We start from the raw sequence: 26,173 nt of genomic DNA, 5'->3' as shown, positions 1-26,173 counted from the left end.
CAGATTTCTTGTGCAGCTGTTGATATCGTTTGTCCTTGCCCTGTCCGGGACTTCTCTCCATTCTTTTTATGCTGTGTCCTTTATTGAAGTAAAGAGGAAGCAGTGGGAATTTATCTGCCTTGTGGAGAATGAGTGTGTGAGAGTCACAAGTGAGGAAAAATCCAGGTTTGGGACTTGCAAGGAGCCAAAACTTGCTTTTCCTGACCACCTGAGTAAAGGTTACAGGAGTGCTTTGTCTGAAACCTGTCCTTAAGTATGAAGTAAATATGAAATGCTTATACACAGCTTTGTTCCCATCCATTAGGAGTTTGTGACAAAAGCAGGGGAATGGGGGAGAGGAAAAACAAGATAATTGGGGGGTAGAGAAGCAGGAGGTGGAGAAGCAGAGAGTCTTAAAGAACTTGGTGTTACGCCACTTGCTCTGTGTAGGAATGCTGGAGGACGTAAGAGTTACGGGTCTGATTGCTGGGCTAAGCCCAGAATGAACCTGCCCGAGGAACAGGGCATGCTGTGAGTGTTGTGGTAGATGTTTGTTGCTGAACTGATTGTGAAGTAAAGTTTTTCTCTACCACGGGCTCCATGGATGCCAATCCAAGCCGCTGCTCAGTGTGCAGTGAGGTGAAACTTGTGTACTGGCTCTGCTCCCCTGCTTGTGCCAGTGTGCTTGCAGGGGAGAAATTCAATAGGAACTATTATGCCTTATTAAAAAAATTAAAACAAAGTTTTTCTAGGCTGTCCTCCAAGAACTACAACAGAGAAGCCATGCGTGGTGACTGTGGGCAGCAGGCGGAGTCCCTGGGGCTGCAGGGAGCTACATCAGTCCATGCAAAGGTGAGTGTGAAATGGGGGTCCTACAGGGAATGGTGCCTGGGGAATGTCAGTTCTGCTGCATGGTGGCAAGGGAGAGCAGGTGTGAGAAGGCTGCAGGGAGAGAAGCCCACGATACAGAGATGAGGTGGGGATTTAGAGTGTAAACCAGATTTATTAATAATTCCTGATAGAACAACTCCAGATACTTTTGACATCACATAGCAAAGGAACGAAGGGAGGATGAGGACAGAATTCCTTTCCTTGAGAGTGCTCCAGCTGGAAGGGGCTGGGTACGAGATATTTTGCCAGGAGCAGGGTGAGTTCATTAAGGTGAAGACAATGATGGAGAAACAGGAGGAGTCACAGTCTGGGCAGCTGGAGCATGAGGTGGGATCCTGTTCCAGGTGAGTCACCTGAGCTGTAGAGAACAAGTAAATCTCCACATTGAATAGTGAGTGAGGTTAATTGCTACAGAGCTCCTGGGAAACAAGATGCAATAATCTTAGTGGGTATTATTGTAGGGAGAAAAATCCTTAGAACTGTTTGTGTGGAACTTCTTCAGTGGCCATGGAGGCCTTGACATTCAATCAGTTATTCAAGACTTTTCCCTGAAGCAGCTCACAGGTGGCTTTTTTGCTTTAGCATATTCACCTTTGGGCTCATCTGCTGGCTTCTTCATATTTAATCTGGAGATAAGAGAGATTCTATTTCTAGGGGATTCTGGGCAGATATGGCTATTAACCTTTCACAGGAGAGCAAAGATGCCATTAACTGTGAGCTGATAAGAGCTATCCATAAAGCTGTGATTAAGCACCACAATTAACTTTTTTTTCCCCCTGAAATGTTCATGAGTCTAAGCCAGAAGAAAAAGTGTTTGTGTTCCTGCCAGTTAAGGCAAGCAGCAAGGCTTCAGGGAGAGCCAGGAGGAGGACAAGGTGGCTGAGGCTCCTCTTTGTATCCTGCAAGAGTTATCTTGAGCAGGGATGGGAAGAGGAGCTTGCTGCTTCTGCAGGGTGATGCAGCAGCCTGGTCTTCAGAGCATCAGGGCAGCCTGGTGTTTTTCCATGTTCCTCCGTGCTCTTCCTCCTGCCCGTGCCCTGAACAAGGATGTCTTTTTGCATTACTCACTTTGCATCCAAAAATACAAACTTAGGTAGGAGATGCAATTTCTGCTCCTAACTGCACAATGGCTGCTCGCCCTCCAAGCAGGTGGGAGAAGCAGGACAAGGCTGGGAGCATGGAATTCAGGGATTTGCGTCAGGATGCCCGTGGTTCCTCACCAGCAGTGTAAGCAGCAGGCAGTGCCAGTCCTGGTCCCAGCAGCTCACTCCTAGCATCCTTTGCCAGCCCTTTGCATCAGCTTTACTCTTCCTTGATATTTTAAGGTGAGTAGCTGCAAAAAGCCCCAGTGGGTGTTGAGAAGAGCTCGGTAGAAAGAAACAAATGCTACTTGGTATTGCATCCATCAGTGAGTAGGGACAACCCTGAGGAGCTCAGCCAGGGCTGTTGGGGTGTGTGATGGTCAGCAGGGAGATATACCAGCTCCTGCTGAAAGAGCAGACCATGGGAGATCTGCTGTGAAGGAGTGACAGAATAAAATACAGCCAGTGGATAATAACCCCATGAGTACAGCACAGCAATTAGCATCTTGCCTATCTGCATGGAGATATGTTTTCCAGAGTCACCATCCAGCCTCCCACACCCTAGAAGTACAGACCTGATAGAGTGGTGAAGCTGAGACATCAGATGAAGGGAAGGAGGGTGTTTTAAAAGCACTTTTGGAGAGATCCTGCAGAAACTTCACATGGTCTAACCCCAAACTTCCATTGCCAGAGTTAAGAGCACACAGTGGTTTTGCAGCACTGGGAGGTGGAAGGCCCTCGAGGAGGGACTGAGCTCTTGTGATAAAGGGACATTACTGGAAAGGAGAAAGCAGTTCAAAAGGCCTCTGTGTGTTATCTTTCCCAAACACAGGGATTTCGTTAGGGCTTAGCTTTTGTTTGCCCTTTCCTGCTCTCAGTTGCTGACCACAAGGATATTGCCATGGCACAAGCAGAGCCACACGGTGCTTATAGACCATTTCCTGTCAGTTGTTCTTCTCTCCCATTTGTCCTTTCGCAATGGACCCTCACCAGTTCCCCAGTTCTCAGCCCTTAGAAGATCCTGCCTCTTTGCACATGTTTCTGGGGGAAGCTGCAGCCACTTGTGGGGGGCTGGATGGTGCCAGTCTCCCTCACACCCCCTGCACATCCTGCTGTCCCACAGGAGGATGTGGAAGACAACTTGTCCATCCCGGAGTCCACCCAGTCTTGGCTCACCAGGCGCTGTGTGAGTGAGTACCGACCTTTTAGGTCCAAGGGCTTGTATTTGGAGGGTGGAGAGGGAGTAATGAGCCACAGGCCTTCTGTCAAGCCAGGGTACTAAGATGGGAAAAAGTCAAGACAGACAAATTGGGACCCACACAAAAAGGGGTCACCTGGGAAGTCTCTGGGGGGGATGAGGGAGCTGTGCTGGTTCTAGCTCTGTCCCACGGAGAGCAAGCAGTCCAGCCCATTCTCTGACCCAGCCGAGGAGTCCCGGGAGGAGCGGCCCTGGAGAAAGCGAATGATTTTGTCGATCGTGGCCTCCTGGTACTCATGGGACCACCTGTGTTTGAGAAGAAAATGTGGTTTAATTTTTCTGTTGCCTGAGATGCCACAAGATAGCTCTGTTCATTTGGGCCGGGAGCCCATGGAAAATGGAGCAACACTGGATGCTGCAGGATGCCCTGCCAGGCTGGGACACATGAAGGGGAAGCAGGAGGGGAGAGGAATTCAAGTGAACTGCAAAACCTGCCATAATCACTCCTGCCTGCAGGGCTGGGGGCACAGGGAAGGGTGTCCTCCCAGCAGTGCTGGCATAGGGAGCTCTGTCACCCAGAGGAGCCCCAAGCACAAACCAGCAACAGGGATGTGGTGGGAACCTTTGCTCCCTGCATGCTCTGGAGTTCCTGAAGTGACTCACTGCTCCTTTGACCTGTTCTGTCTCCCTCATCTGTTTCTCCCAATGTGCTCTTTGCTACTGCTTATGCAAGATGTTCTCTGCAGGTGTCAAGGAACCCCAAGGCACAGATGGCTTTTACTTACTTGATACCATTAAATTTCAGGACAGCCCTCATGTCCTTGGGAAGTGTTTCTGGGTCTGGCCACTCAAAATGATCTGTAACAGGTACAATGTTCTTTCCAGAGTTCAAGGCTGTCACAATCTCCTGCAGGAACATACAGGTGCTCAGGCTTTGGCCTGTGTCAGCCCATCACCAGCCCCTTCCTGTTCCAGTGTCCACCCAGCTCCCACCTGATGGCATTTCCTACCTTGTGTACCCAGTCCTTACACTCAGGGTCTTCCATGCATTTATCCAGTGCATTTGGTGAGAGGACCAGCACAAAATTGCGGGCGCTCATGACGCTCTGGATCAGCTTGTCCTCAAATTTCCCTGCCTCCAGCTTCTCCACGTCAATGAACACGCTGAAACCGTGCAGCTGCAGGTGGACCTTCAGCAGGCTGGTGGCAAGAGAGGACAGCACCATGAGGAGAGGTTTCACGTGCTCTCCCACTCCATTGATAAGATATGGTGAGACAGAGGAGCAGCAAAGAGGCTCCCACAGGAAATGGCACGGTTCTTGAGATGCCAGCTCCAGCCCAGCCTGCTTACAGCTGTCTGGGCACATGCAGAGAACACAGGGAGCTGACCATTAGCTCCCTGCTGTGATCCTCGAAGAGCACAGCTCGAGGAAAGGGTAAGTCAGTGTCAAAGAGGGGCAAGGTGGCAGTGACAGGACTGGGAATTAGCCTGTTAACCGTGCAGGTTATGACACGTGCTGTCCCCATTTGCTCTGTGGCTTTTGGCAGCATCTCCCTCCTCCCCATTCCACGTTTTTCCCACAACTGATAACCTGCCTTTTCTCTGGACTTCAGCCCAGCACCGAAATCTTGCCTGCAGGACTCACCTGGCCAGCTGTGACCCGGTGCTCCTCCGGTAGCTGATGAACACATCGGTCCCGTTGGACGTGGTTTGCAGCGTTATAGGGGAGTGAAGCGTTTCTAGGCAGAGCAAACAGCAACCAAATGTTAATGGAACCCCAACAGCTCACCCCAAACACCCCTCAGTGCTCATCCACCCCCTCCCGCCTGCCCCGCAGCAGCGGTGCCCGCACCCCTGGCCGCGGTGAGGATGCGGACGCGGTGGAAGCCCGTGTCGATGTGACAGTCCTCCTGCAGCTGCTGCTCCGTCACCCGGTGCAGGAAGTTGCGGTTGATGCCGCAGGTGAGCAGGTTGTAGGTGTACTGCCGGAATTTGGGGTCGATGCCGCCCAGCCAGTCGGCCAGGTTGCTGCGGTCGCAGGTGGAATAGTTTGCGAAGGTCTTGAGCTCTGTCAGCTCCCGGAAAAACCTGGCGGAGAAACAAATGATGGTGTGGAGCGGGAAGGGGAGAGCTGAGAGACCAGGCAGAACCTGGAGACATGTGGTACCACATCTTTTATCTGCCCAGGAGAGAGTGCAGCCCCATGCTGTGGTGAAGGATGAGTGAAAGGAGTAGAAAAGAGAAGAACAGCTGCATGGGAGTGCTGGTCCTCAGGTGTGGGAGTGTGAGAAGCTCAGCTAAGGGAGGAGAAGCTTGGTTAAGTTCCTGTCTTTCTGAGTAACTGAGTAACTGAGTCCATCCAACACCTCTGCCATGCACTGGCTCCATTGCAGAAATCCCTCTGGGACTGCAAAGTGCAGTGGAAAAGTCCTGGCAGTCCAGGTTTTGCATTTGGAGGATCTCTGTTCTTGTCTTTGCAAGAAGGGAAATGCACAGACCTTGTCCCCAGCTCTGCCACTGTGGTGATGGCCAGGAGAGAGTCCAACATGCCCCGGTGGCAGTCTTACCTTTTCCGAGTGATGCTGGAGTCCATCCCCAAATCCTCTTGCAGCTCCTTCTCTGTCAGCCTCAGCAGAATGTCCCCATCCACCTGGTGATCCTGCCAAGAGAAATCCAGGCTGGAAAGGTCTCAGGAAAAGGTTACACCTCTGCCGCAAGATGGGGCAGAAGGGCCCATCCGCATGTCCCTCCCCTGGCACAGAGCCCTACCAGAAATCTCTGGCAGTATTTGTTGAATCCGATCTGCTGCAGCCACGTCTGCACCTCGCAGGACTTCCAGTTGGGAACCGTGGGCAGGATGCGCCGAGGAACCTCTTCCCCTATCATGCGCAGCACCTTTTTGGCCAGGGAGGAGGTGGTGCTGCTGGTGGAGTAGCACACTATCCTCTTCAGGCTCTGCGTAGCCCCGATCTCACTGAAAATCTGGGGACACAAAAGGTGGAGACTTTGCTTTCCCTTCTCCTCCCCACAAGCTGTGTCGGGCCAGGTGTGCAGGACCAGGGTGCTTGGTGAGCTCACAGGGGAGCAAAAGACACCAAGATGCGGTTGTGGCCACCCTTCCCTTTGGCGTCGCCTTCCTTCGGGCCAACCTACCCTTTACCTGTGTTTTCTTCTGCCTGGTTTTGATGGTGGCCTCGGTGCAGAGGTAGAAGGCAGCGATGCACTGGGCTTCCAGCCGCGAGCTGTCCAGCAGGGGCACGAGCCGCTGCAGGTCCTCCGCCGTCCGCCCCTGGATGTTGTCACTGCTGCCCAGCATCTCGCAGGCGAACTGCTCTGGGTCCAGCGAGGCGATGAACGGCTCCACCAGAGCCAGAGTCCCCGAGCGCTCCACCTCCTTCTCAATTTCCTTGTTGGTGGCCAGCACCGTGATGGCCAGGCACGCGTGCAGCCGGATGAGTTCGTCATCCTTTGAGAACACCAGAGGGAAGAGCCATTCTGCTGCCCTCTTCTCGATCATCAGGCGCTGGTTGGCCTGCCCTCCGTACATGGCACAGTTGGCCAAGGCCATGGCGCAGTGCCGCAGCACGATGGGGTCCGTCCAGCGGCACCAGTACAGGATGGCATCCAGGCCTCCGTCAGAGATGAGCTGGAAACAGGTCTCCTCAGTGTGTTTGAACATGTGCTCCAGGATCCCAGAGACGCTCTGCACCAGCTGGGGAACATCTCGCTCCTTGGCTAAGTTCAGAATCACGCCCAGGCCGATCCGAGCAATCCGATCCCTGTGGGAAGGAGAGACACAGGAAGGTGAAGGGGAGATGGATGTGCAAGGAGTGAGAACAGTGACTTGCATGTGAACTCCCCCATGCTTCAGTGGCATTTGTCCCAGGACAGACAAGTGTTTCCCTGTGGGACACAGGTGCCAGATACGCAACGTGGTGAGATGCAACAGGCTGTGTTGGAAGAACTGGTGTTGGAAGAACCTATCTGGGTCTGATGGAAGAGCTTGTGATGGGACAGGACATGGAGTGCACAGCCCAGGGCCATCTCACCGGATGCTCACAAGCTTGAGGTAGGACACACATAGCAATTAACAGGCAGGGTAGGCTAATGCCAGGCTGGAAATGGATTTGCTGTGTCAGCATTGCTGGAGGTGTGTGAACTGCTTTTTGTTGGGGGGTGAAACTTCTTTGTCCCTAAGCAGTGCTGTCAGGACAGGGCTTTCACACCTGGCTGAGCAGCCACACAGCCCTGTCCACAGGGACGAGTGAGTGTCAGAGATGCCTGTCCTGGGATGGCAGCTGGAGGAAAGCTGTTTGTTTCCCCTGTCCTGTGCTCTCCTAGAAGAGCTCAGCAAGAGTCCAGGGCAGGTGGCCAAGGGCCACCAGCTGCTGCTCGGCCATTGCTGGCCTTGGGAGCCCTGTGCTGCTAGGATGGTCTTAAAATGACACCTGAATGGGGCTGTGCCCTGAAAACACAGTGAGGAAGGGGTAAATCAGGATCATAGAATGGTTTGGGTTGGACAGGACTTTAAAGCTCATCTCATTCTAACCCCCCTCCGTGGGCAGAGACACCTTCCACTAGACCAGGTTGCTCCAAGCCACATCCAACCTGGTCTTGAACACTTCCAGGGATGGGGCAGCCACAGCTTCTCTGGGCAGCCTGTGGCAGTGCCTCACCACCCTCTGAGATGGGTTCTTGGCTGCCCTCCCATGAGCTTTCCTGAGGTGAGTGGCAGCTCCATCTCTTCCCTTATCACCTGTTTGGTGCTGTGTTGGAACTGCCTGGTTTGTGAGGCAGTGCTGGCGCAGATGCCCCATGCTGTGCTGCTCATGAGGGCAGTGCCACGCTTGGTCCCCAGCGGTGGTGGGGTGATGGCACACCAGCCTCTGTGCTGGCAGGCGGGAAGAGCATTTCTGGGAAACCTGTGACCCACAGGGCTCACACTGACCTTGGGGTGGGTTTGACAGGAAATGCTGTGGAGAGCTCTGGGGAAAAAAAAAAAGCCCTCAGCCTGGGTCTGGCTCCAAGCCCAGACTCGGACATGGAGCTGGATGACAAACACAGCCCCACCAGGTCCCTGACTCCCAGCAGCCGTAGATGGAGCCAGGGCTGGTCCAGCTCCCAGCTAAACACCACTGCTGCTGTGCAGAGTGGAAGAGGTCTGTAAGCCAGAGGCTTGGATCCAAGGGGGGACCCCACACCTCCCTGCCATCGATCGGAGGTTGATAGTGGGTCAGGCTGCAGGGAGGAAGGGGCTTGGTGCCCATGGCTTCTCCAAGACCCTGACCCATGAGCTGCTCCTGGAGCAGAGATGGCAACTCCAGCAAATGCTTTCTCTTGCCAAGAAGCTGAGTGCTGAATGTAGACCGAGCCAGTGATGCCTTCTGGGATTAAATTCCACCCTAATGGGCTTTTCTAATTTAGTTGTCGCTTATTTTTGCCTGCCAGTGCATGCAGTGAGGCCCAGGCTGGGAGTCCACAACCTTACAGCAAGAGACATCACCCAGGAAGCTGGAGCAACACTTTGGCCAGGCTCCCTCCATGTGCTTTCCAGACCCCTGGCTGGGGATGGCTGGGCCAGGGTGCTCCGAGGGAGAGTGGAACTGGCAGAGTGCATTTGGGGTGTTGGAAGGGTGGGTTGTGTGTGGGTGCTGCATCAGCAGTGCTGTGCATTTGGATGTGTCAGGATGCACCTTTGTGCACACATTTGTACACACACACACACACTCACACACATACATGGAGGCACACGATCCCACCCTACCTGTGCCCATGCTCTGGCAGAGCCAGCCCAGTGCCTCTCACCTGTCTTGGGAAGCAGCACATGTGTCTGGGGCTCTGAGGCCCACCCACCAGCCAGCCCCCTCCTTATGGTTCCGTTCCAGCCCTGGTCAGCAGCAGGAAGTCTCTGAGAAGTGGCTTTGTCCTCCTCCTCCCGCTGCGGTTATGGCTAAGGGGGAGTTGCGTCTTGTCCTTGGGGTCAGATACTCTGAGCCAGCCAGACTGACTCAGCTCGATCACAAAGGGTGGTCCCAGGCTGAGGGGGGCACCCCGATCCTCACCAGCTGGGACCAGTCCTCCCTCCAGCTGTGGGGGAAGGGAGCAGCTCATACCATTGCCTGGACATGAGTCAGGGACCCTCAGTGCAAGTGGTGGGTGTGGGGGGATATAGTGGAGATCTGAGGGGGTTGGTGCACCGGGAGCACCCAGAGCAGGGAAATTTATGGGGTGTGGGTGAGGTGGGTGTAGGCAGGCCAAGGCCAGATTGGATGGGGCTTGGAGCAACCTGGTCTAGTGGAAGGTGTCTCTTTCTATGGTGTGGGGTTGGAACGGGATAGTCTTTAAGGTCCCTTCCAACCCAAACCATTCTGTGACCCTGTGAAAGAGCTGACGCTGCCTGGGGCGGTGGGGAGGGCTGTGCCTGGCAGGGCAGGGGGCTCTTTGCAGACTCACCTGTTTTCTGCCACCAGGATCTGCTCCAGGAGTTTTCCTGCCTGGCACTTGGTCTCCAGCTCGGCGGTGTACAGCAGGTTGAGCAGCAGGTCCAGGCCCCCCTCCAGGCGGATCACATCGCACAGCACCTTGGCCACGTCCCTCCCCAGCGCGGGCATCCCCCAGGCCTCCTCCACCAGGCGGAACACCTCGCTGATGGCCGCCCGCAGCCCCTCGGGGGTGGTCGCCTGCGTGGCTTGGGCGATGGCCCGGCGCAAAGCGGGCAGGACCCGCTCCAGCGCCTCCCGCACCTCGGTGCCCACCCCTGGGGAGACCCCCCGGTGCTCCCGGGCGCTGCCCCCGCCCGCCCAGCCGCCCGCCCGGCTCACACACTCGGGCACCGTCAGCCGCTCCGCGCTCGCCATGGCCAGGGACCGGCCCAGGGTGTGCAGGGAGAGGAGCAGGGCGAGCATCCGTGGCTGCTACCGCAGCATCCCCTGCCACCCGCCCCGCAGCGCCCGCAGGGACCCCCCGCTCCTGCGGGGACGCGGGTGGCCGCGGGAGGGGGGGCACGGGAGGGGGGCCGCGTCCCGCTCCCCCCTCTGCCCTGTCGGGATGCGGAGCTGGAAGCGGAGCGGGATCCGCCTTCCCCGAGCCGGGCTCAGCATCCCGGTCCCCGGGGCTGATGTCACCGGGCGCAGGCGCCGCCTCTCCGAGGAGGGGCTCGGTCCGGCGGCTGCATCCCCCTCCCGCTGCAGATGCTCCGGCATCCCCCCAGACCCTCCTGCCACCAGCCCTGGAGGGATTTAACAGAAGCGTGGATGTGGCGCTTGGGAAGAGGGCTTAGAGTGGGCTTGGCAGGGCTGGGATAATGGTTGGACTCGATCTCAGAGGTGTTTTCCGACCTAAATTCTACGATCCTATGATTGTGGCCTTTCAGTACTTAAACAGGCCTTACAGAAAAGAGGGAGAGTGACTATTTACTCAGGTAGACAGTGATAGGACACGAGGGAATGGTTTTAAACTAAAAGAGGAGTGATTCAGATTGGATAGTAGGAGGATATTCTTCCCTGTGAGGGTGTCGATGCACTGACACAACTTGTCTAGAGAAGCTGTGGATGTCCCACCCCTGAAAGTGTTCAAGAACAGGCTGGATAAGTCTTGGAGCAACCTGTTGTAGTGGAAGATGTCCTTATCCACAGCAGGAGGCTGGAACTAGACACAAACAATTCCTCTGCCCAGCCTGAGCTGGGGCTTGACCTGCTGTCCCTGTGGCCCCCCACCTTGCCTGAGCTGCTGCTACGGTGGTCAGTCCACAGCAGGCAGGGACTCTCACACTGTTTTTGCAGCAGGGAGGGGGACACAGGGTGCAGGTAAAGGGTCAGGCACCGTGGTGAGCACAGCCGTGGGCACAGTGAGGCTGTGGCCACCCTGGCACAGTTTTGAATCCATTTGGTATCAGCAGGGAGCAAATACCCTTTGCTTGGTGGAAATTCAAAACAGCTCTTCTGGGTGGGCTCGGGATTTGCATGATAAAGGAAAGAGCAGAGGAAGCCTGAGCCTCTTTTGTTTTCTTTTTTCCAGGCCAGACGTGCTCAGGGCAGAAATGCTTTGGACATTTCTCGCCTGTGCTGGGAGGAGCAGCTTAAATCCTTGGCTCCAAAACCAGGTTGTTGCCAGCTCAGCCTGAGACTTAAATTCGAGTTGATGTTTTGATGTGACAGAGTCGCTTTTAATCCTCTCTGAATCCACTGCGCAGGGACAGACAGAGAAGGGGACATCAGCTCACAGCGAAGGACTGGAAACAAGGCAACCCGAGTGGTACGATACGGCGGGAGAGGCTCGGCACAGAACCAGTAAGGATTTTTCTGATAAATTATTATTAATCAGGGGTAACGATACAGCCACTGCAGTGCAGAGCAGCAGAGGGATTTGCTGCCCGGGGGCATCAAAATTCAAACCATTCCCTCAGGCTTGTCCTGACAAGGCAAGAGAGACTGAACTTTGCTTCTAGTTTTCCTTTGCTTTGCTTTGCTTTGCTTTTTGGGAGAGATTTCTAGCCCCAGCAGCCTGGGCTCTGGGGTGGCAGGGGTTCCCAGCCTTTTACTGGGGGATCAGCCCCACCACTTGAGCTCTCCTTGCTGGGTTTGCTCAGCTCTTGGCTACAGGGGCTCCCCAGGGCCCCATTATCCAACTAGCCCCTCTCCTGGGATCTCCTCCTGGCACAGAAGGGCTCTCTGAGCTTTCATGGGTCTGTGGCTGGTGGTTGGGAGCCTGGAGCAGCAGGAGGGAGCTTTGTCTCAGCCGATCAGCAAAAGCAGCTCAGACATTGCCCAGCCCATCTCCCCCAGAGCCTCCTGCAAGCCTGAGCCCTCCCAGGGCTCTTGTCCCCCAGGCTTGGTTCAACAGGGATGGGATGAAGCTGTAGTGCAGCACTGGGCTGGTGCTGGCAGCTGGGGACAATGCCAGCCCTGCCATAGCTGAGGCCAGGGGACAAGGAGGGGCATGATGGGCTTCGGGAGAAATCCTACCCCAATGGCCCATGTCTGGTGGGTGGCCTCGGCTCCCCAGGGCTTCCCAGGTGGAAATGCCTGTCTCAAAACCAAATAAAGCTCTTTTTAGCAAGGATGGGAGCACATGATGCCAGGAACTGCCTACGTCTGAGCTGGCAGAGGAGAGACCCCTGGAGAAGTGGGCACCCTGCTCAGGTTCTTCTCTCCCCAAATCTTACATCACTTAAAGCCCAGAGCTTCACTGCTCCTGCCCCAGGGCTGGGAAGGACCCCATGGAGCTCCTGTCCCAGCAGTGCTGTGGCAGCGTAGGCAGCAGAGGAAGGATTGCTGCAGCCTCATGTACATTTGCTCCTTGCCCCTGATTAAATAACCATCCCAGAGTTATCAGGAGCTGCCAAAAGAGCTGAGTTGACATTAATTAGTAACCGAAAAGATTGGTTGGAAGGGGAATGACGGGAGCAAAATACACAGGCTTTTGTTTGCCTTCTGCAGAGAAAGTGCAGAGGGCTTCTGCCCTCCCTCTTTCCCGGCCACTCACCTCTGGCCTCTGGTCCCCGTGCACAAAGGTGGCACCTGCCCCATCCCAAGCCACCATGCTTTGTGGCTCCCCAGGTCTGTTCCCAGCCTTGACGTTGAGAAAGCTGAAATTCCAAGAGTAAGTCCTCCAAAGCAGTGATATTTTGGGTAAATATAATCTCAGGGGTTTTCCCTGTGCCCTCTGAGCATTGCTCCCCCATCCTGTCTCATGTGCATTTTTATCTTGCCAAGACCAGCCTGGGAAACATCTGGGAGCTTTAATACCATGAGAATTGCTAGGAAATAAGTGTGGTAGGACCTCAAAACTGGTTTCTGGCTCAGGCCTGCTGTCCCTCCCCACTCTCTGAAGAGTGCCCAACCTGCACGCGGGCTGGGGTAGAGCTGTCTGCACGTGTGGGGAGCCCTGTCCCCCACAAACGCACCTGGCTCAGTACAGACTGCGGGGGAAGCTGAGTGGGAGATCATCTCTGCCCCTTTTCCCCTGTTCTGACCTTGGTCTGTTTGTTTTCTCCTGCGGGGGCAGGCTGAGCAAACAGTGGATGCTGGGGCTCCGGCCGCTGCCGCGCTCCAGCCCGCACAGTCACAGGAGGGCTACGCTCCCGGACACCCAGGATGAGGCTGCTCTTCCCTGCCCTGGCACTGGCCCTGCTCGTCACCACCCGTGCTGCTGAAGGTGAGCCTTAGCCAGCCAGGTGCCCCACGCCAGGTGCTTTGGGGATGGAGCAAGTGCAGCTCCTGGGCTGATGGAGGGTCTGAGGAGCCTGGGCAGGGGAAGGAGGGACCAGAGGGTGGCCGTGGCCACTGGCAACATTGGCTACACTGCAGGACAGGGAGAAAGCAAGTGGGCAGCACGTGGGTATAGATGGTGCCTTGGCAAATCCCTGGCCATCCTACAGTTGGGCTGCCAGTGTGGAGCTGGGACCCTGACACAACCTTGTGCAGGGCTCCCATCTCAGCAGGACCTGGATGGGAGCGGGGCGAGGTGCCAGGTAGCCCCTGATGGTGGGGCTGACCATGAAGAAGTGGTGTGCCCCTAATCATGATATCCTCAAGTTTGCTTTCAACCCTGGGGCTGGGCTGGGGGGAGGCATAGGCCCCATTTCCCACCCCACATTACTCTTGTGCTGTGGGGTGGCTTTTGCAGACTCCTGCGAGGGCCGCTGCGATGACGGCTTCGACGCACAGCGCAAGTGCCAGTGCGACAGCCTCTGCATGTACTACCAGAGCTGCTGCAGCGACTACTCCACCGTCTGCAAGGCCAAAGGTACCAGCCTTGCAACCTCCCTCCTGGCTGGGGCATGGGGGGAATGGGGTGGCTGTGGGTGCCTGACACTGGGGTAGCTCAGGGGGTCTGTGCTGGGTCAGCTCTGCACCCATCTGTGTCCACAGGGTGAAGTCAGGGCGCTGCAGCACATGGGGTTTTTGGGAGCTGGCTCACTGCCACCCACAGCGTGGGGTCCATACAAATTGGATAGATTGGATAGTAGGAAAATGTCTTCACTGAAAGGGTGGCCAGGCACTGGAATAGGCTGCCCAGGGCTGTGGTGGAACCACCGTCCCTGGAAGTGTTAAAAAAGAGTAGTTGTGGCACTTGGGGACATGGTTTAGTGTTGGACCTGGCAGTGTTGAGTTAACAATTGGACTTGATGATCTTGGAGATTTTTTCAACTTTAACAATTCCATGATTCTGTAAATCCGTATTGCCTGGGAGTGAGTGGCTCCCGCAACCAGACCCAGTGGGAGACACTCAGGGCTTCCTGGGACCAAACTGCTCCCCCCCACAGTGACCCGGGGAGACGTCTTTGCCTTGCCGGAGGATGACTACATCCTCGACTACAACCTCACTGTCGACTTCGGCACGGAAGAGCCCCCTAAGGCAGACCCCACGGAACTGCCCACATTCCCATCACCAGTGGAGACCACACCGGAGAGCAATCCAGGCCCTGAGGAGACAGAGCTGCCTGTGGACGTGGTGCCCACAACAGATGGGTTCGGAGAGCAGGATCCCGTGGACGAGCCTGAGGAGCTGTGCAGTGGGAAACGTTTTGATGCCTTCACTGACCTGAAGAACGGTTCCCTTTATGCTTTCCGAGGTACCTTGGGGACCTTTCCCAGGCACATGGGACATGCTGTTGCACCATCACCCCACAGCAACATCTGGAGTCCCTCCTAATGCTCCCATCTCCCTTCTCTCCCCAGGGAAGTACTTCTATGAGCTGGACAAGACGAGCGTGCGGCCTGGCTACCCCAAGCTGATCAGCGATGTCTGGGGCATCGAGGGCCCCATCGACGCAGCCTTCACACGCATCAACTGCCAGGGCAAGACTTACCTCTTCAAGGTGGGCTGGAGCTGAGCTGCAGGGCTGGGGGAGCTCCTGGGGTGGCTGGCACAGCCCCCAACCCACCCTATCCCCTCCTGGCACCCTCCATGCACCCACAAACACAGTGGTTGCCAGACATCCCCATGCCCCTGTGGCGCTTCAGGGGCCCCAAGCAGCCACAGCCTCATGATGGGGCTCCCCAGTATCCACTCACTCCCGATGGCAGACCTGGGCCTGGGGGATGCTGCACCCTGACCCCACTCTGTCCCACACCCCTCAGGGCACCCAGTACTGGCGCTTTGATGATGGAGCCCTGGACCCTGGGTACCCACGTGACATCTCCGAGGGCTTTGAGGGCATCCCGAACAACGTCGATGCAGCCTTTGCTCTCCCTGCACACAGCTTCCATGGCAATGAGAGAGTCTACTTCTTCAAGGGTAAGGAGTGCAGCCCCCAGCTCCTGGGCAGAACCTGGCACCAGCAGGACACCCCTCTGCTGCTCTCCCTTGGGGGTGTGTCCCTCACTAATACCCTGCACATCCTCTCCTAGGCAAGTACTACTGGTCCTATGACTTCGCCCAGCAGCCCACGCAGGCCGACTGCGAGAAGTCCTCCCCCTCCACTGTGTTTAAACACTACGCCTTCATGAACCGGGACAGCTGGGAGGATGTTTTCCAGATCCTCTTTGGCAGCAGGATGAGTAAGGGCTGGGGCAGCCCTGGGGGAAAGGGCTGGCAGGTGCCAGTACAATCCACACAGACAGGGCACAAGGGGTGCAGGCACCATGGGAGGGGGGAGCAACACCCTGCATGGGCAGGCTGGATGAGCCACCTTGGCCTGCCCAGGCCACGCACATGAACCCCCCAGGCCACAGATTCATCTCCCACAACATCCCAAATCCCACACTCCCAGCCCTTATGCCCTGCACTACCCAGCCCATCACCAGCCACCTCACACCACAGCATCACTGCTGGGGACTGTTTATTGTCACTGGAACTGAGGATGCCACAGGAAGCCCCAGCTCTGGGAAAAGGGAATGAAAAATGAAGAGGAGAAGGGGGCTCAGCAGCACAGGGTTGATCCCAGCCAAGAGTGGGGTTGGGGGCTGCTCCCGCCTCTGTCTGGCCTGTTTCCCCATCACACATCCCTTCCAGGCTGGGATTCTTTGGAGCATTCCTTTGGGTCTCGGAGCAGGCACTGGGAGTTTTCCATGGAGCTGGGCTCAGCTCACCCCATACACTGCTGCTTCTCTCACTCACCCCCTACTCCTTTTCCAGCTGGGGCGAGTGGCCCACGACACATCAGCAGGGACTGGCGGGGGGTGCCCAGCCCGCTGGATGCTGCCATGGCCGGCAGGATCTACGTGGCCTCCCAGCAGCCCCGGAGGAGGAAGTCTCGCCGCCAGCGCAAGAGGTACAACAGCCAGCGGTCCCTGAATTTGGGACTGTGGGGCTGGCTGCAAAACGACTCTGACTCCGCGGGTGTCGAAAGCGATGGGCTGTCAGGCTCCAAGTGCGAGACGCTCCAGAGTGTCTACTTCTTTGTAGGAGGTGAGTCTGGCATGGCAGAATCTGGGAATGATGTGGCACCAGGGCTGCCAGGGCAGGGGGAGGGCTCCTTTCTCTCTGTGACATCCCCAAGCACTGGGACACAGTGGGAAGGTGCCCAGGGCTGGCAGTGAGGGCTGGCAGCTCCCCACAGCCAAGAGCAGTCCTGATAGCCATCTCCCCTTCCTCCCAGACAAGTACTACCGTGTCAACCTGCGCACCAAGCGCGTGGACCTGGTGCAGCCGCGCTATCCCCGCTCCATCGCCCAGTACTGGCTGGACTGCCCGCAGCCCGGGGAGGAGAGCACCTGAGTGGGATCCCCGGAGCTGCCGGCAGCACAGCCCCAGCTAGACAGAAATAAACTGTGAGTGCCGTGCAGACTGGAGAGCCCTGTGTGTATGTCCATACAACGGGTCTGCATGATCCTTGTATCCCAGATCCCTGTGTCCCCGAGAGCTGTGGTTGTCCCCCCAGTCCGTGCCAGATCCCTGCTGCTGGCCCCATCCACGGTGTGACTGTGGCTGCTCAGATCTGCTCTGCCAGCCAGTCCAGTGCCTCTTCCCACTGGAGGAGAGGGACAGTGCCGGCAGCTGCCAGCAGAGAGCCATCAGGGTTAGGTCTCCACTGCCCCTGGGGTCAGTCCATAGCCCCATGTGTGAGTGGCTGTGCTGAGGATGGGTGCCCATCCTGGAGGGACCCCATCTGAGGCCCTGCCTGATCTCCCCTCGTTGCCTTGCTCACCTCTGGTCTCTGGCAATCCTGGCCATGGTGGTGCCGAAGGGATGACCCTTCCCTCAGGGCTGGGACCGCGCTCTGGGCCTGGGAGCTCCCGAGGGAGTGGGTGCTGCTGAGACAAGCTCCTGCTTCTGCCCTGGCTCCTGCCATGAGGACATGAACAAACCCTGACCCACTGTCTCACCACCACCCCAAAACCCCAAGGGCTTCCTGAACTGCAGCTGATGCCCAGTGGCCCTGGCTCTCACCGCTTTCCCTGGTGTGGCTGGGGGTGCCTGTGGAGCTGATGGGAGCCAGGCAGAGCTGTGTCCTCCTGTCTGAGGGGCAGAACACCAGCATTTCCCTCGGGGGAAGCCAGCTGTGGCATGGGGGGCACTGGCAGTACCTGTGGGAGAGCAGAGAGGGCAAGGCTGCTATGTCACACTGTGCCACCCCCCTCCAAAGAGCCCTGGGGCTGTACCTGGGACACGGTGGCATCAGCTGGCCCAGGACAGCACTGTGGGCACCCTGGGCAGCTGGAGCGGCCGGAGGCAGGAGGCAGCTTCTGCAAGAGTGGACAGCAGCAGGTGGGTGGTTTATGCATCCTCCCTTGCCATGGGCAGGATACACATGGAGCCCAGGGTCCCTCACTCTCACCGGCAGCCGGGGGATGGAGGCAGACGTTGTGTTGGTCTGTTGGAGCCTTGTGGAGTGGCCAGGGGGGATTTGGGGGGCGTGGGCACTCCGGAGCAGGGGCTGGCTGTCACAGGAGCTGCGGGTGGCTCTGTGGGAAGGGCCATCTGGGATGTCACCACTGGGGTCTGGGGACAACCAGGGCTGCCTGGGGAGCAGTGAGGGAACATGGCAGGGCGTTGGCAACCTTCAGAGAGCCTCAGAGCTCTGCCCAGCCCCACAGAGTTCCTGGGAGAAGCTGGCCGGCACTGAGTGTTGTCCGGTTGGGGGCTCTGGCTGTCCCTAACCCTTGATGCCCTGTTCAGGGGTCCCGCACATGCCCCCCATACCTCATGTGCTCATTCTCCACCACGAAATCCCGCAGGAGACCGTAAAGGCTGGGCCAGGCTGGTGTTCCCTCCGAAGGGAGCTGCCTTTCAAGAGGGAGGTGATGCAGCCCTGCGGGGCCGTACCTGCCTCCCCAGCTCAGGCAAGCTTTTGGAGGGTTCCCTGGGACCTCTGTGCTCCTCACTGGCACCCTGGGCAGGCACAGCTGCTGGCGCAGGGAGAGGTTTTCCAGCTTTAGGGCATGGATTTCTTCCTCCAAGGTTTGCAGCAGCTTCTCCCGGGACACCTGGGAGCATAAGGGGATGGCTCAGGGGGGTCCAAAAAGAAGGGCAGAGGGGCTCAGAAGGGTTCCCTGTCTGTAATACCCTGTTGGCCAGGGGTCTGGTGGTGACCATCCCAGCCCGGCTGGCATAGTGCAGTGTACTCAGTGTCTCTGAGAGGCAGCGTGAGGATGGAGAGATGCAGGCGACCTGCAGACAAGGAAGAGACACAGGTGAGCTGTCACTGTCCCCCTCCAGCCCTCCAACCCATGGGGCAAGCCCCCTGCTCAGCCCTCCTCCACGCATGTACCATCAGGGTGATGCCCGAGCCGCCCAGGGAGCGGGCCAGCAGCCGGGTGAGCTTGCTGTCCCGGTATGGGATGTGTGTCCACTTCCCTCGGGGCTTGGCCAACAGAGAGATGCAATGTCCTGCCGAAGGATGAGCCGCAGAGGATGCAACAGGGCTCTGGTGAGGACCAGCAGCTTGTGCTCCCCTGGTGGGTCACACAACTCTTACCCAGTGCCAGGAGGCTGCGGTTGATGCTGTTGGCCTCCACAGAGAGCTCCCCGCTGGAGCCGGTCTCCTTCACCCGCTCGCTGCCGGCCAGGTCCACGAAGCAGAGTGTGCCCTGCTTGCTGGGGCAGGTGCTGGGCTGGGGGACCCGTGTTGGTGGAGTAATGCTTTGGTGCCCCTCAACCCTTCCCCGTGGCCCACAGCAGTGCCCCGACCCCTGGGTCTGGAACTGGGCTCCCAGCCCCACCATTGTGACCTTGAGGAGGAGGACACGACCCCACCAGCCTGAGGCTGTTTGTACCCCCGCAATGAGCCCTGGGCCCCCCAAACCCTCCCCCAGAGCAGGACGTGTGCTCACAGCCCGGCTGCGGATGTGGATGGTCAGAAGAGCATGGCTGCGGCTCGAGTGCCTGTTGAGGGCATGCGCTGAGGTTCGTCGCCTCTGGGATCCTGCCAGGGATGGAATTGAGAGCTGCAGGGAGGCAGGACACCCCACACTCCGCTAGGGTACCCACTGCCCACCCCCTGACAGACAGGAGCCTGCCTTGGCTCTGCCACAGGAAGGGAAGCTGTTCCTCTTGGCTGTCATCGGAGCCCCACCAGCCCTGCGAACAGTCTGCAGGGGGCTGAATCCCCCCATACCAGGTCTAGAACCCCCTGAACATGCCCCAGCCCTGCACCTGTGGCACAGCACCTTGCAGGAGCAGGCTGACAATGGCCTCCAGGCTCTCGAAGTCCACGCTGAGCTGGTTCTCCACGTAGAAGCCGCGGGTTTTGCTCCACCGCAGGGGCAGAGCGCACGGCGGCCCCGGGCTCAGCAGGTCCCGGACCTGCGGGTATGGCAGAGGGAAGGCACAGGGGCAGTGGGGCACAGAGTGCTGGCAGGGCCGGATGGGGAGCTGGGCAGGTATTTACCTGCTCGTTGTAGATCTCGAGGTAGGAAGCACTGAGAGCCAGGTCTGAGCCACGGCTCCGGCTCTGCTCCAGGAGGCAGGCGAAGGACCTCTGCATCAGCCCCAGCAGGGCCGGAGACGCCGGCTGGGTCTCACTCTGCCGAGATGCCAGAATGGTGAGTGATCAATAGTATTGGGCACCCACCTGCTCCCAGAGCGCATGACCGAGTGGGAAGAGCCCATCCCACCACCAGGATCAGGTGAGGTGCGGAGGGACAGCGGTGTACCTGGGTGAGGGGTCCCATCAGGGTGTAGGTCTTCCCCGAACCTGTCTGCCCGAAGGCAAATACGGTGCAGGAGAAGCTGGGAAAGATGCTGAGAGTCAGGCATGGCCCCAGGCCGTGGCACAGGGATGCCACCTCCCGGCACAGCCCCGGCAGTGCAGACCCGCCGACGATACCCGGCGTGGGGTGGATGGAGGTTTGGGGTCCACGCGGGGCTGGCCAGGATTTACCCATCTATCGCCAGCTCCACCAGCTGCCTCATCCCGCTGCCTTCGAACACAGCCTCCTGTGAGGCGCTGGCGTCGAACACGGCGCTGAACCCAAAGGTGGCATCGTGCTTGGCCGCGCTCACCTGGGCGTGGGGACAGAGGCAGCTCAGAGGGTGCCGCAGCCCCCCCGACCCCCCGGCTGGCAGGTGGCACTTACGTGGACCGCACCGTCACCGAGGCTATGCACAACCCGCCGGTCACCTCGCCGTGTCTCCGTACAGGTCAGTGGTCGGACCCTAACGATGGGGCGTGCATGGGAGGACACAGAGGTGTCACTACTTGTGGACTCTGGGGAGCTCCGCTGTGCCCCTGCCCCAGGCAGGGAGATCCCTGCCGCGCCCCCGAGCCCTTCGCGTCCCCCTCCTTACCTTAGCACCACCCTCAGCCGCGTCTCTCTGCCCTCCACGGGGCCCTCCCGCTCCTCTCCGGGACTCCTGTGGGGAGCAGAAGGTAGTGGGGTGGTGGGTGCCTCCCAGCTGGGGGTTCTGCCGGCCGGCACCCCGGGGGCTGGGGTAGGGGGAGCCGCGGTCATGCTGCGCTCAAGCCACCCTCCCTCGCCCACTGTGCCCCGGGCCCTGGCAGGGGACAGAGCTCAGTGTTCCCCCGTGTCTCCGCAGGGGGACGGTCCAATGCCCCCAGACTATTTGCGGTGCCTCCCCCGCCGGCTGCATCAGCCAGGCCGTCACTGCCCAGGTCCGGCTGCTCCAAGACGCAGTGGCCTCCCTCCGCTCCCTCTCCCTCACAACTTACGGTCTCTCCTGGCCCCGTGGGAGCGTTCCGGGCCGGCGGTCCGTCTGGGGCTCCCCGCCCCGCTCCCCCTCTGGCTCCATGCGCCCTCCAGCACCCCGCACTTGGGGGTGCCCGCAGCTCCCGACCGGCCCCGGCGGGAGCCACCGCCAGCCGGCCCGGGCTGCCCCGCACAACCGGTACCACCGCTCCGGTTAAACATTGACCGTGCCAGCCCCGCAGGAGAGCGGCGGCCGCACAGCGGGGGGCGAGCGGGGGGGCGGGCGGGGAGCCGGGGAGGGGGCGCAGGGGGCAGGTGGGTCACCGAGCCCGGGGATCCTCACGGGTCGTACAGTGCCCCGACGGCGGCGGGGGGGATGCCAGTACGAGCAGTGGTGGGATTACTGGTCCCCGGGGGTGCAGGGGGGGACGGCCCCCGAGTCAGCCGAGGCTATCGGGCACTGCCATCGGGGGCGCGGAGCGAGGACCGGCCCCGGGAGCCGTCGGGAAGAGATGGGGGGGGGCAGCACCGCCCGCTCGGGGCGGTCCCAGCCCACCGGGGGGGACTCGTGGGGGATAAAAGCCGGGGCGGCGGCGGCGGGGCCGGGGGAGCCGGGCAGGATGAGCGCGGCCCCGGGCACCTCCCGCGCCCCCCAGCCGCTGCTCCGCTTCCCCGAGGGGGCGGGCGGGCCGGGCGGCGGGCGGGCGGCGGGGGGAGGTGGCGGCCCGGGGCCGTGCCCCTGCCCCTGCCCGGGGGGGCCGCGGAAGCGGCGGCGGACCACGTTCAGCCGGGGGCAGCTGTCGGAGCTGGAGCGGGCCTTCGCCGCAGTGCCCTACCCAGACATCGCCACCCGGGAGCGCCTGGCCGAGCTCACCCAGCTGCCCGAGGCCAAGATTCAGGTGAGCGCGGACGGGACCCTCCCCTCCATCCCACCCTCCCGGGGCCGGGACCTCCCCTCTTCCCCGGGGAGCTGCCCCGTCGGGCCGCTGTCCGCGTCTCACAGTTCCCCTCGCCCGTCCCAGGTCTGGTTCCAGAATCGCCGCGCCCGCAGGATCCGCAGCGCCAAACCGGAGCCTCCGCCGCTACCGCCGCTGCCGCCTCCCGGGGAGCGGGGTCCCCCAGCGGCACCCCCCGACGGCAGCACCCCGGGCCCGGCCCCTGCCCTGCCGCCGCCGGGAGCCCGCAGCCCCGCTCGGGGCCTCCCCACCTCGCTGGGCTCCATCTCCGACCTCATCTACAGCGCGGCCATCACCAACCTGGGCGAGCTGTAGCCGTGGTGGGGCACTGGGGACCCCCATGGCATCGCGGCCCCCACGGATTAGCGCCACGATTTCATTAGGGTGTGGAATTACTGCCGGTCCCGAAGGTCCCGAGGATGTCATCCAATATCCTAAATGCCGGTGCGGCTGCAGCGGGGGCAGCTCCCCATCAGCCCCCTAATACCGACTAATCTTTTAGAAAAAAATACCTTAATCTGGGGCCGTATCCACGGATGATTGTGGCACGGCCGCCCCTAATCCGCAGGCACGTTCGCAGGTGCCGGCAGATCTCCCCGTATCGGATATTAAACTGTGTTTCCACAGGGGCTTAGCTGCCATCAGAGCATTAATCACCGTGTCCGGCCCTGGCAGGGTGCCCACCCGGCAGGTGTCCAGATCTCCTGGGCCTGGCAGGGACAGCCTGGGTGCCCCCTCCCCACCATGGCTGCACTAAGCTGGCTCTGCTCTGCTCTCCGCTCCGTGACACCCAAAAAGGCCCCAGGATGTGCATTAAGGTGCATCCCCTCCCGATCCCCAGAAGCTGGGTACCCTTTGGCAGAGGGTTGGGAGCACCATGCACCCCTCGCTGCTCCATCTACAGCTCCTGCTCCTCCCTGAGGCACCAAGAGCCACAGGGCCATGGCTCAGGTCACGCAGCTCCTGTGTGAGGACACTGAGCCGGGTGCTGACCCCAAAGTGGCTGCACCAGACTCTGTCATCCTCCTGAACGGATCTGTGTGGATGGGGAAAGGGCTCGTCCCCAAACACCAGCTGGGTTGGGTGCTGCCATCTGAGCCTCAAGAGAAAAACGATTCCCAAAAGCAAGTGAGGGATCAGACAGAGCAGAGGGCAGGCAGAGGGGGGTTTTGACATGGGATGGAGCAGGATGTAGAATGCAGAGGGAAAGGAAAGATTCACAGCTCCCTGTGGTGTCTTTCAGATGTGTGTTCTACATACCAGCAGATGTCCCCCAACATGAAGGAAGAAGGTTACAAACACACAGTGTTATTTATTTCCAGAATACAAGCACAGGAACTTCACAGGAGAACAGGGATGGTGGGAGCTGACGCCCCTCTCCATGCTGGGGTGGTCAGAGTCCACAGCCATTCCTTCTCCTGTTCTGCAGCTGTGGGATTTTCAATCCATAATTCATTTCAGGAGCAGGAAGCAAAGGACGAGCCTGAGGAGTGCAGCCATCTTCCCGTAGCAGGAGCAGGTAAAAACAGATGGGACAAGACAAAACTGTCCCAAATTAACGGCTCCTGGGGAGGACAAAAAGCCTCCAGCACGAAGGCTGCAGTTCATGGTCATAGTTTCCCAAGGTCCCCTTCGAGGGTCCGCACCATCACGTACAGCTCGGCCAAGCCCACCACCGAGGCCACAATGACGGCTGACAGGACGCGCTGGGGACATAAAAGAGAGAGGGGTGACCCTGGGTGTGCGGTCGTGGTGCCACTCTGGACTGGGCAGCACAGTGTGCTGCAGGGAGGCCGTGCTCGCTCACCGCTGCCGTCTCTGCGAAGACGTACTGGCTGCCCAGGTAGGTGCAGGCGAAGGCGGCCACCACGGTGACAATGAAGTTGAATATGGTGATGACAACGGCCTTCACGGAGCGCACTGGGGGAGAGAAGGGGGCAAGTGGTTGGTTTTAAGTAAGGCTGGGGAGTAGGGCTGGGGATAAGGTGTAATCATATTACAGAGCTGGCCCGGGGCCGCCTCAGCTGGGATACAGGAATCCCGCAGGAGTCACACGCTTGGTGCCTCCAGAAATATTGGTAAGAATGACCACCAGGCTCCTTTATTCAAGGAACACTTTAGTGTGTGAAAACCTTCTGGTGAGATATTTGGTCTGATGTCAACAGCTGGACATGGAACAGTTCCTGTGACTGTCCTGTGAGCAAACACTGCTGGGTGTCAGCAGGACAGGCAGCCGCTCACCTTGTCTCCCAAATTCAGCCAATGGCCCCTTCATCTCCTGAAAAAAGGGATTAAAACAACTTGTGATTGGTTGTATTTTAATGTTGATAATAACATGGTTATTGTGTGTGCAGAATAAAAGCAATGCCAATGCCCTGTGCTGTCCCCAGGACTCCGAGGTTCAGAGAGATTTTGGTGGGCTGTGGGGGAACAGCAGTTTCACTGCGCACAGGTTTCTCTGGGATTTTGTTTGTGGTCTGATTCAAGGCTGTTCGGAAGGGATTGTTTCTAATCAAACCACTTTTCTGAGTGGGAGCTTTTTTTTGCATGTGGGTTCTCTGCTGCAGGTTTGTCTCTTACTAGAGACATGAAAGTGTCTCACTTTGTCACCTGTTTCACACAGCTGGCAATAATGAGATGGTGTCAAGCTCTGTTGTCACATCAGGCATGGTTACACCATGATATCGGGGAGGGGCAGGGAAGATGTGATGAGCACACAGGTGTGGGAACACTGCTCTGCTCCACCGTTTGAAAGGAATGTGGCTGTTTAGCTCTGTTACAACCACCCTGGATCACAGATCACAGAATGGTTTGCCTTGGGAGGGACTTTAAAGACCATCTCATTCCAACCCTCTGCCATGGGCAGGGACATCTTCCACTAGATCAGGTTTTTCCAAGCCTCATCCAGCCTGGAGTGGCCAAGCTTGGCAGAGAGGAAATGTGCAGGGACTTGAATACACAAGGATGTCAGGTACAGTGTGGAGGCATAACAGGATGGGATCACAAGGAATGCCAGCAGGAAGGGATGCTGGCTTGTCCAAACAACTACTGTGCCAGAAGATATCGGCTCTCTCAGGAAAGGAAGAATGCTTAAATATTACCCTGTTTTTTCAGCTTTTACCCTGACGAGATAATTTTAAAACTATGACAAAAATGTAAGCAGCAGGGATGCTCCCAGTCAAACATTTACCTTGGGTGCTCAGTCTCCCAGATCAGAATCTCAGATCTTTGGCACGGGTGAGCAGTTCCCAAAAGTCAGTATGTCTGTTCACCACCCTGTTAACCCTGTCCTACACCTGCCCTCAGCACCGGATCTGTTGTTCCTGGTGCATTTACAGCGTGCTCTCCTCCAGTCCCCGTCACATTCCCTGTGCACTGCGCTCACTCTAAGGGGTAAATCTCCTTTGCTGTCAGGTTGCCACGTGTTTGAGGGATGAGTCCTGAGAGTAGGCACTGCAGCAGCCCCTCACCTGGCCGGTGATGTTGCGGGTCATCCGCTGGTACTCCTCGTGTGCCAGCTTGGCCTTGATCCGCTCCAGCCGGGCCACCAGCTCGGGGTTCTGTGGGAAGCACAGACTCACCGTAAGAACCGGGGGCTGCCGCCACCTCCTCCCGCGACTCATGTCCAGCCCTCACCTACCCGCGGCGGCACCGGCACTTCGGGCAGGTGGATCTCACAGCCTTCCAGCAGCTCGTGTAGGTGCAGTGGGGACCCTGTGTGGGGTGCGGGGGGGGGAAAGCGCGGTCACGGCGCGGTCACGGTGCGGTCATCGCCTCCCGCGGCGCAGTGCGGCCTACCTGCCTCCCGCAGCGCGGCGTGCACCCTCCGCAGCAGGCTAAAAGGCACCAGCGCTCCTTCTGTCGCCAGCGCCGCCTCCATATCACCCCGCAGCCCCGCGGGCAGCGCCGCCAGCTCCCCGGCCTGCACCGCCCGCCGCAGCCGCGGCCCGGCCCGCACCGACGACGCCATGTTGGCCCGGCGGCCGTCTCCAAGGCGACCGAGGGGAGCATAGAGAGGGCGGGGCAGAGCGGCC

General features: G+C 58.8%; 5 protein-coding genes across 8 annotated transcripts; 2 read left to right on the top strand and 3 right to left on the bottom strand.

The window, feature by feature from the left end:
• Positions 1–962: 962 nt before the first annotated feature.
• SARM1 (sterile alpha and TIR motif containing 1) lies at positions 963–10,710 on the bottom strand. The gene is made up of 9 exons (XM_064677385.1): positions 9,605–10,710; positions 6,312–6,930; positions 5,921–6,133; positions 5,719–5,810; positions 5,004–5,239; positions 4,797–4,890; positions 4,161–4,350; positions 3,936–4,057; positions 963–3,456 (listed from the first exon to the last, which is right to left on the bottom strand). The coding sequence occupies exons 1-9, from the start codon at positions 10,054–10,056 to the stop codon at positions 3,327–3,329; spliced, it is 2,148 nt and encodes a 715-aa protein (XP_064533455.1). The 5' UTR covers positions 10,057–10,710; the 3' UTR covers positions 963–3,326.
• A 576-nt stretch (positions 10,711–11,286) lies between these two features.
• Positions 11,287–16,880, top strand: VTN (vitronectin). The gene is made up of 9 exons (XM_064677412.1): positions 11,287–11,439; positions 13,157–13,306; positions 13,778–13,897; positions 14,418–14,726; positions 14,833–14,972; positions 15,235–15,391; positions 15,505–15,654; positions 16,232–16,504; positions 16,695–16,880. Exons 2-9 carry the CDS (start codon positions 13,246–13,248, stop codon positions 16,811–16,813), a joined length of 1,329 nt encoding a protein of 442 aa, XP_064533482.1. The 5' UTR covers positions 11,287–11,439; positions 13,157–13,245; the 3' UTR covers positions 16,814–16,880.
• LOC135425265 (kinesin-like protein KIF12) lies at positions 15,919–21,430 on the bottom strand. 3 transcript variants are annotated; one of them, XM_064677387.1, is made up of 17 exons: positions 21,207–21,430; positions 20,825–20,890; positions 20,614–20,692; positions 20,418–20,539; positions 20,191–20,266; positions 19,926–20,060; positions 19,705–19,840; positions 19,369–19,460; positions 19,014–19,149; positions 18,807–18,925; positions 18,602–18,706; positions 18,239–18,522; positions 17,874–18,057; positions 17,698–17,781; positions 17,486–17,622; positions 17,244–17,380; positions 15,919–17,092 (listed from the first exon to the last, which is right to left on the bottom strand). In XM_064677387.1, the coding sequence occupies exons 1-17, from the start codon at positions 21,284–21,286 to the stop codon at positions 17,028–17,030; spliced, it is 2,037 nt and encodes a 678-aa protein (XP_064533457.1). In that variant the 5' UTR covers positions 21,287–21,430; the 3' UTR covers positions 15,919–17,027. The 3 variants fall into 3 exon arrangements, with proteins under 3 accessions (XP_064533457.1, XP_064533458.1, XP_064533456.1); XM_064677388.1 differs by having other exon boundaries at positions 17,486–17,595; XM_064677386.1 differs by lacking the exon at positions 21,207–21,430 and having other exon boundaries at positions 16,885–17,092; positions 20,825–20,993.
• Positions 21,431–21,554: 124 nt separating this feature from the next.
• Positions 21,555–24,531, top strand: SEBOX (SEBOX homeobox). The gene is made up of 2 exons (XM_064677430.1): positions 21,555–22,082; positions 22,206–24,531. The coding sequence occupies exons 1-2, from the start codon at positions 21,696–21,698 to the stop codon at positions 22,452–22,454; spliced, it is 636 nt and encodes a 211-aa protein (XP_064533500.1). The 5' UTR covers positions 21,555–21,695; the 3' UTR covers positions 22,455–24,531.
• TMEM199 (transmembrane protein 199) lies at positions 23,432–26,149 on the bottom strand. 2 transcript variants are annotated; one of them, XM_064677429.1, is made up of 6 exons: positions 25,938–26,148; positions 25,780–25,853; positions 25,610–25,699; positions 24,381–24,417; positions 23,947–24,059; positions 23,432–23,845 (listed from the first exon to the last, which is right to left on the bottom strand). In XM_064677429.1, exons 1-6 carry the CDS (start codon positions 26,107–26,109, stop codon positions 23,750–23,752), a joined length of 582 nt encoding a protein of 193 aa, XP_064533499.1. In that variant the 5' UTR covers positions 26,110–26,148; the 3' UTR covers positions 23,432–23,749. The 2 variants fall into 2 exon arrangements, with proteins under 2 accessions (XP_064533499.1, XP_064533498.1); XM_064677428.1 differs by having other exon boundaries at positions 23,432–24,059; positions 25,938–26,149.
• Between the last annotated feature and the right edge of the window lie 24 nt (positions 26,150–26,173).

This window comes from Pseudopipra pipra, chromosome 21 (genome assembly GCF_036250125.1).
Source record: "Pseudopipra pipra isolate bDixPip1 chromosome 21, bDixPip1.hap1, whole genome shotgun sequence".
In the NCBI taxonomy this organism is placed as follows: Eukaryota; Metazoa; Chordata; class Aves; order Passeriformes; family Pipridae; genus Pseudopipra; species Pseudopipra pipra.
The sequence above is the reverse complement of the archived record's forward strand: the minus strand, read 5'-3'. Positions and strand labels throughout refer to the sequence as shown.

Coding starts and splice junctions, on each gene's coding strand:
- SARM1 (XM_064677385.1), bottom strand. CDS start 10,056: ATGCTCGCCCTGCTCCTCTCCCTGCACACCCTGGGCCGGTCCCTGGCC. Junction 5,240..5,718: donor TCCAGCATCACTCGGAAAAG/GTAAGACTGCCA, acceptor TTTCTCCGCCAG/GTTTTTCCGGGAGCTGACAG. Junction 4,891..5,003: donor CATCCTCACCGCGGCCAGGG/GTGCGGGCACCG, acceptor TGCTCTGCCTAG/AAACGCTTCACTCCCCTATA.
- VTN (XM_064677412.1), top strand. CDS start 13,246: ATGAGGCTGCTCTTCCCTGCCCTGGCACTGGCCCTGCTCGTCACCACC. Junction 14,727..14,832: donor TTCCCTTTATGCTTTCCGAG/GTACCTTGGGGA, acceptor TTCTCTCCCCAG/GGAAGTACTTCTATGAGCTG. Junction 14,973..15,234: donor GCAAGACTTACCTCTTCAAG/GTGGGCTGGAGC, acceptor CACACCCCTCAG/GGCACCCAGTACTGGCGCTT.
- LOC135425265 (XM_064677386.1), bottom strand. CDS start 20,988: ATGACCGCGGCTCCCCCTACCCCAGCCCCCGGGGTGCCGGCCGGCAGA. Junction 19,841..19,925: donor TCGAGATCTACAACGAGCAG/GTAAATACCTGC, acceptor CCATACCCGCAG/GTCCGGGACCTGCTGAGCCC. Junction 18,058..18,238: donor GTGGAGAATGAGCACATGAG/GTATGGGGGGCA, acceptor ACTGCTCCCCAG/GCAGCCCTGGTTGTCCCCAG.
- SEBOX (XM_064677430.1), top strand. CDS start 21,696: ATGGGGGGGGGCAGCACCGCCCGCTCGGGGCGGTCCCAGCCCACCGGG. Junction 22,083..22,205: donor TGCCCGAGGCCAAGATTCAG/GTGAGCGCGGAC, acceptor CGCCCGTCCCAG/GTCTGGTTCCAGAATCGCCG.
- TMEM199 (XM_064677428.1), bottom strand. CDS start 26,109: ATGGCGTCGTCGGTGCGGGCCGGGCCGCGGCTGCGGCGGGCGGTGCAG. Junction 25,854..25,937: donor CGCCGCGCTGCGGGAGGCAG/GTAGGCCGCACT, acceptor CACCCCACACAG/GGTCCCCACTGCACCTACAC. Junction 25,700..25,779: donor AAGTGCCGGTGCCGCCGCGG/GTAGGTGAGGGC, acceptor TGCTTCCCACAG/AACCCCGAGCTGGTGGCCCG.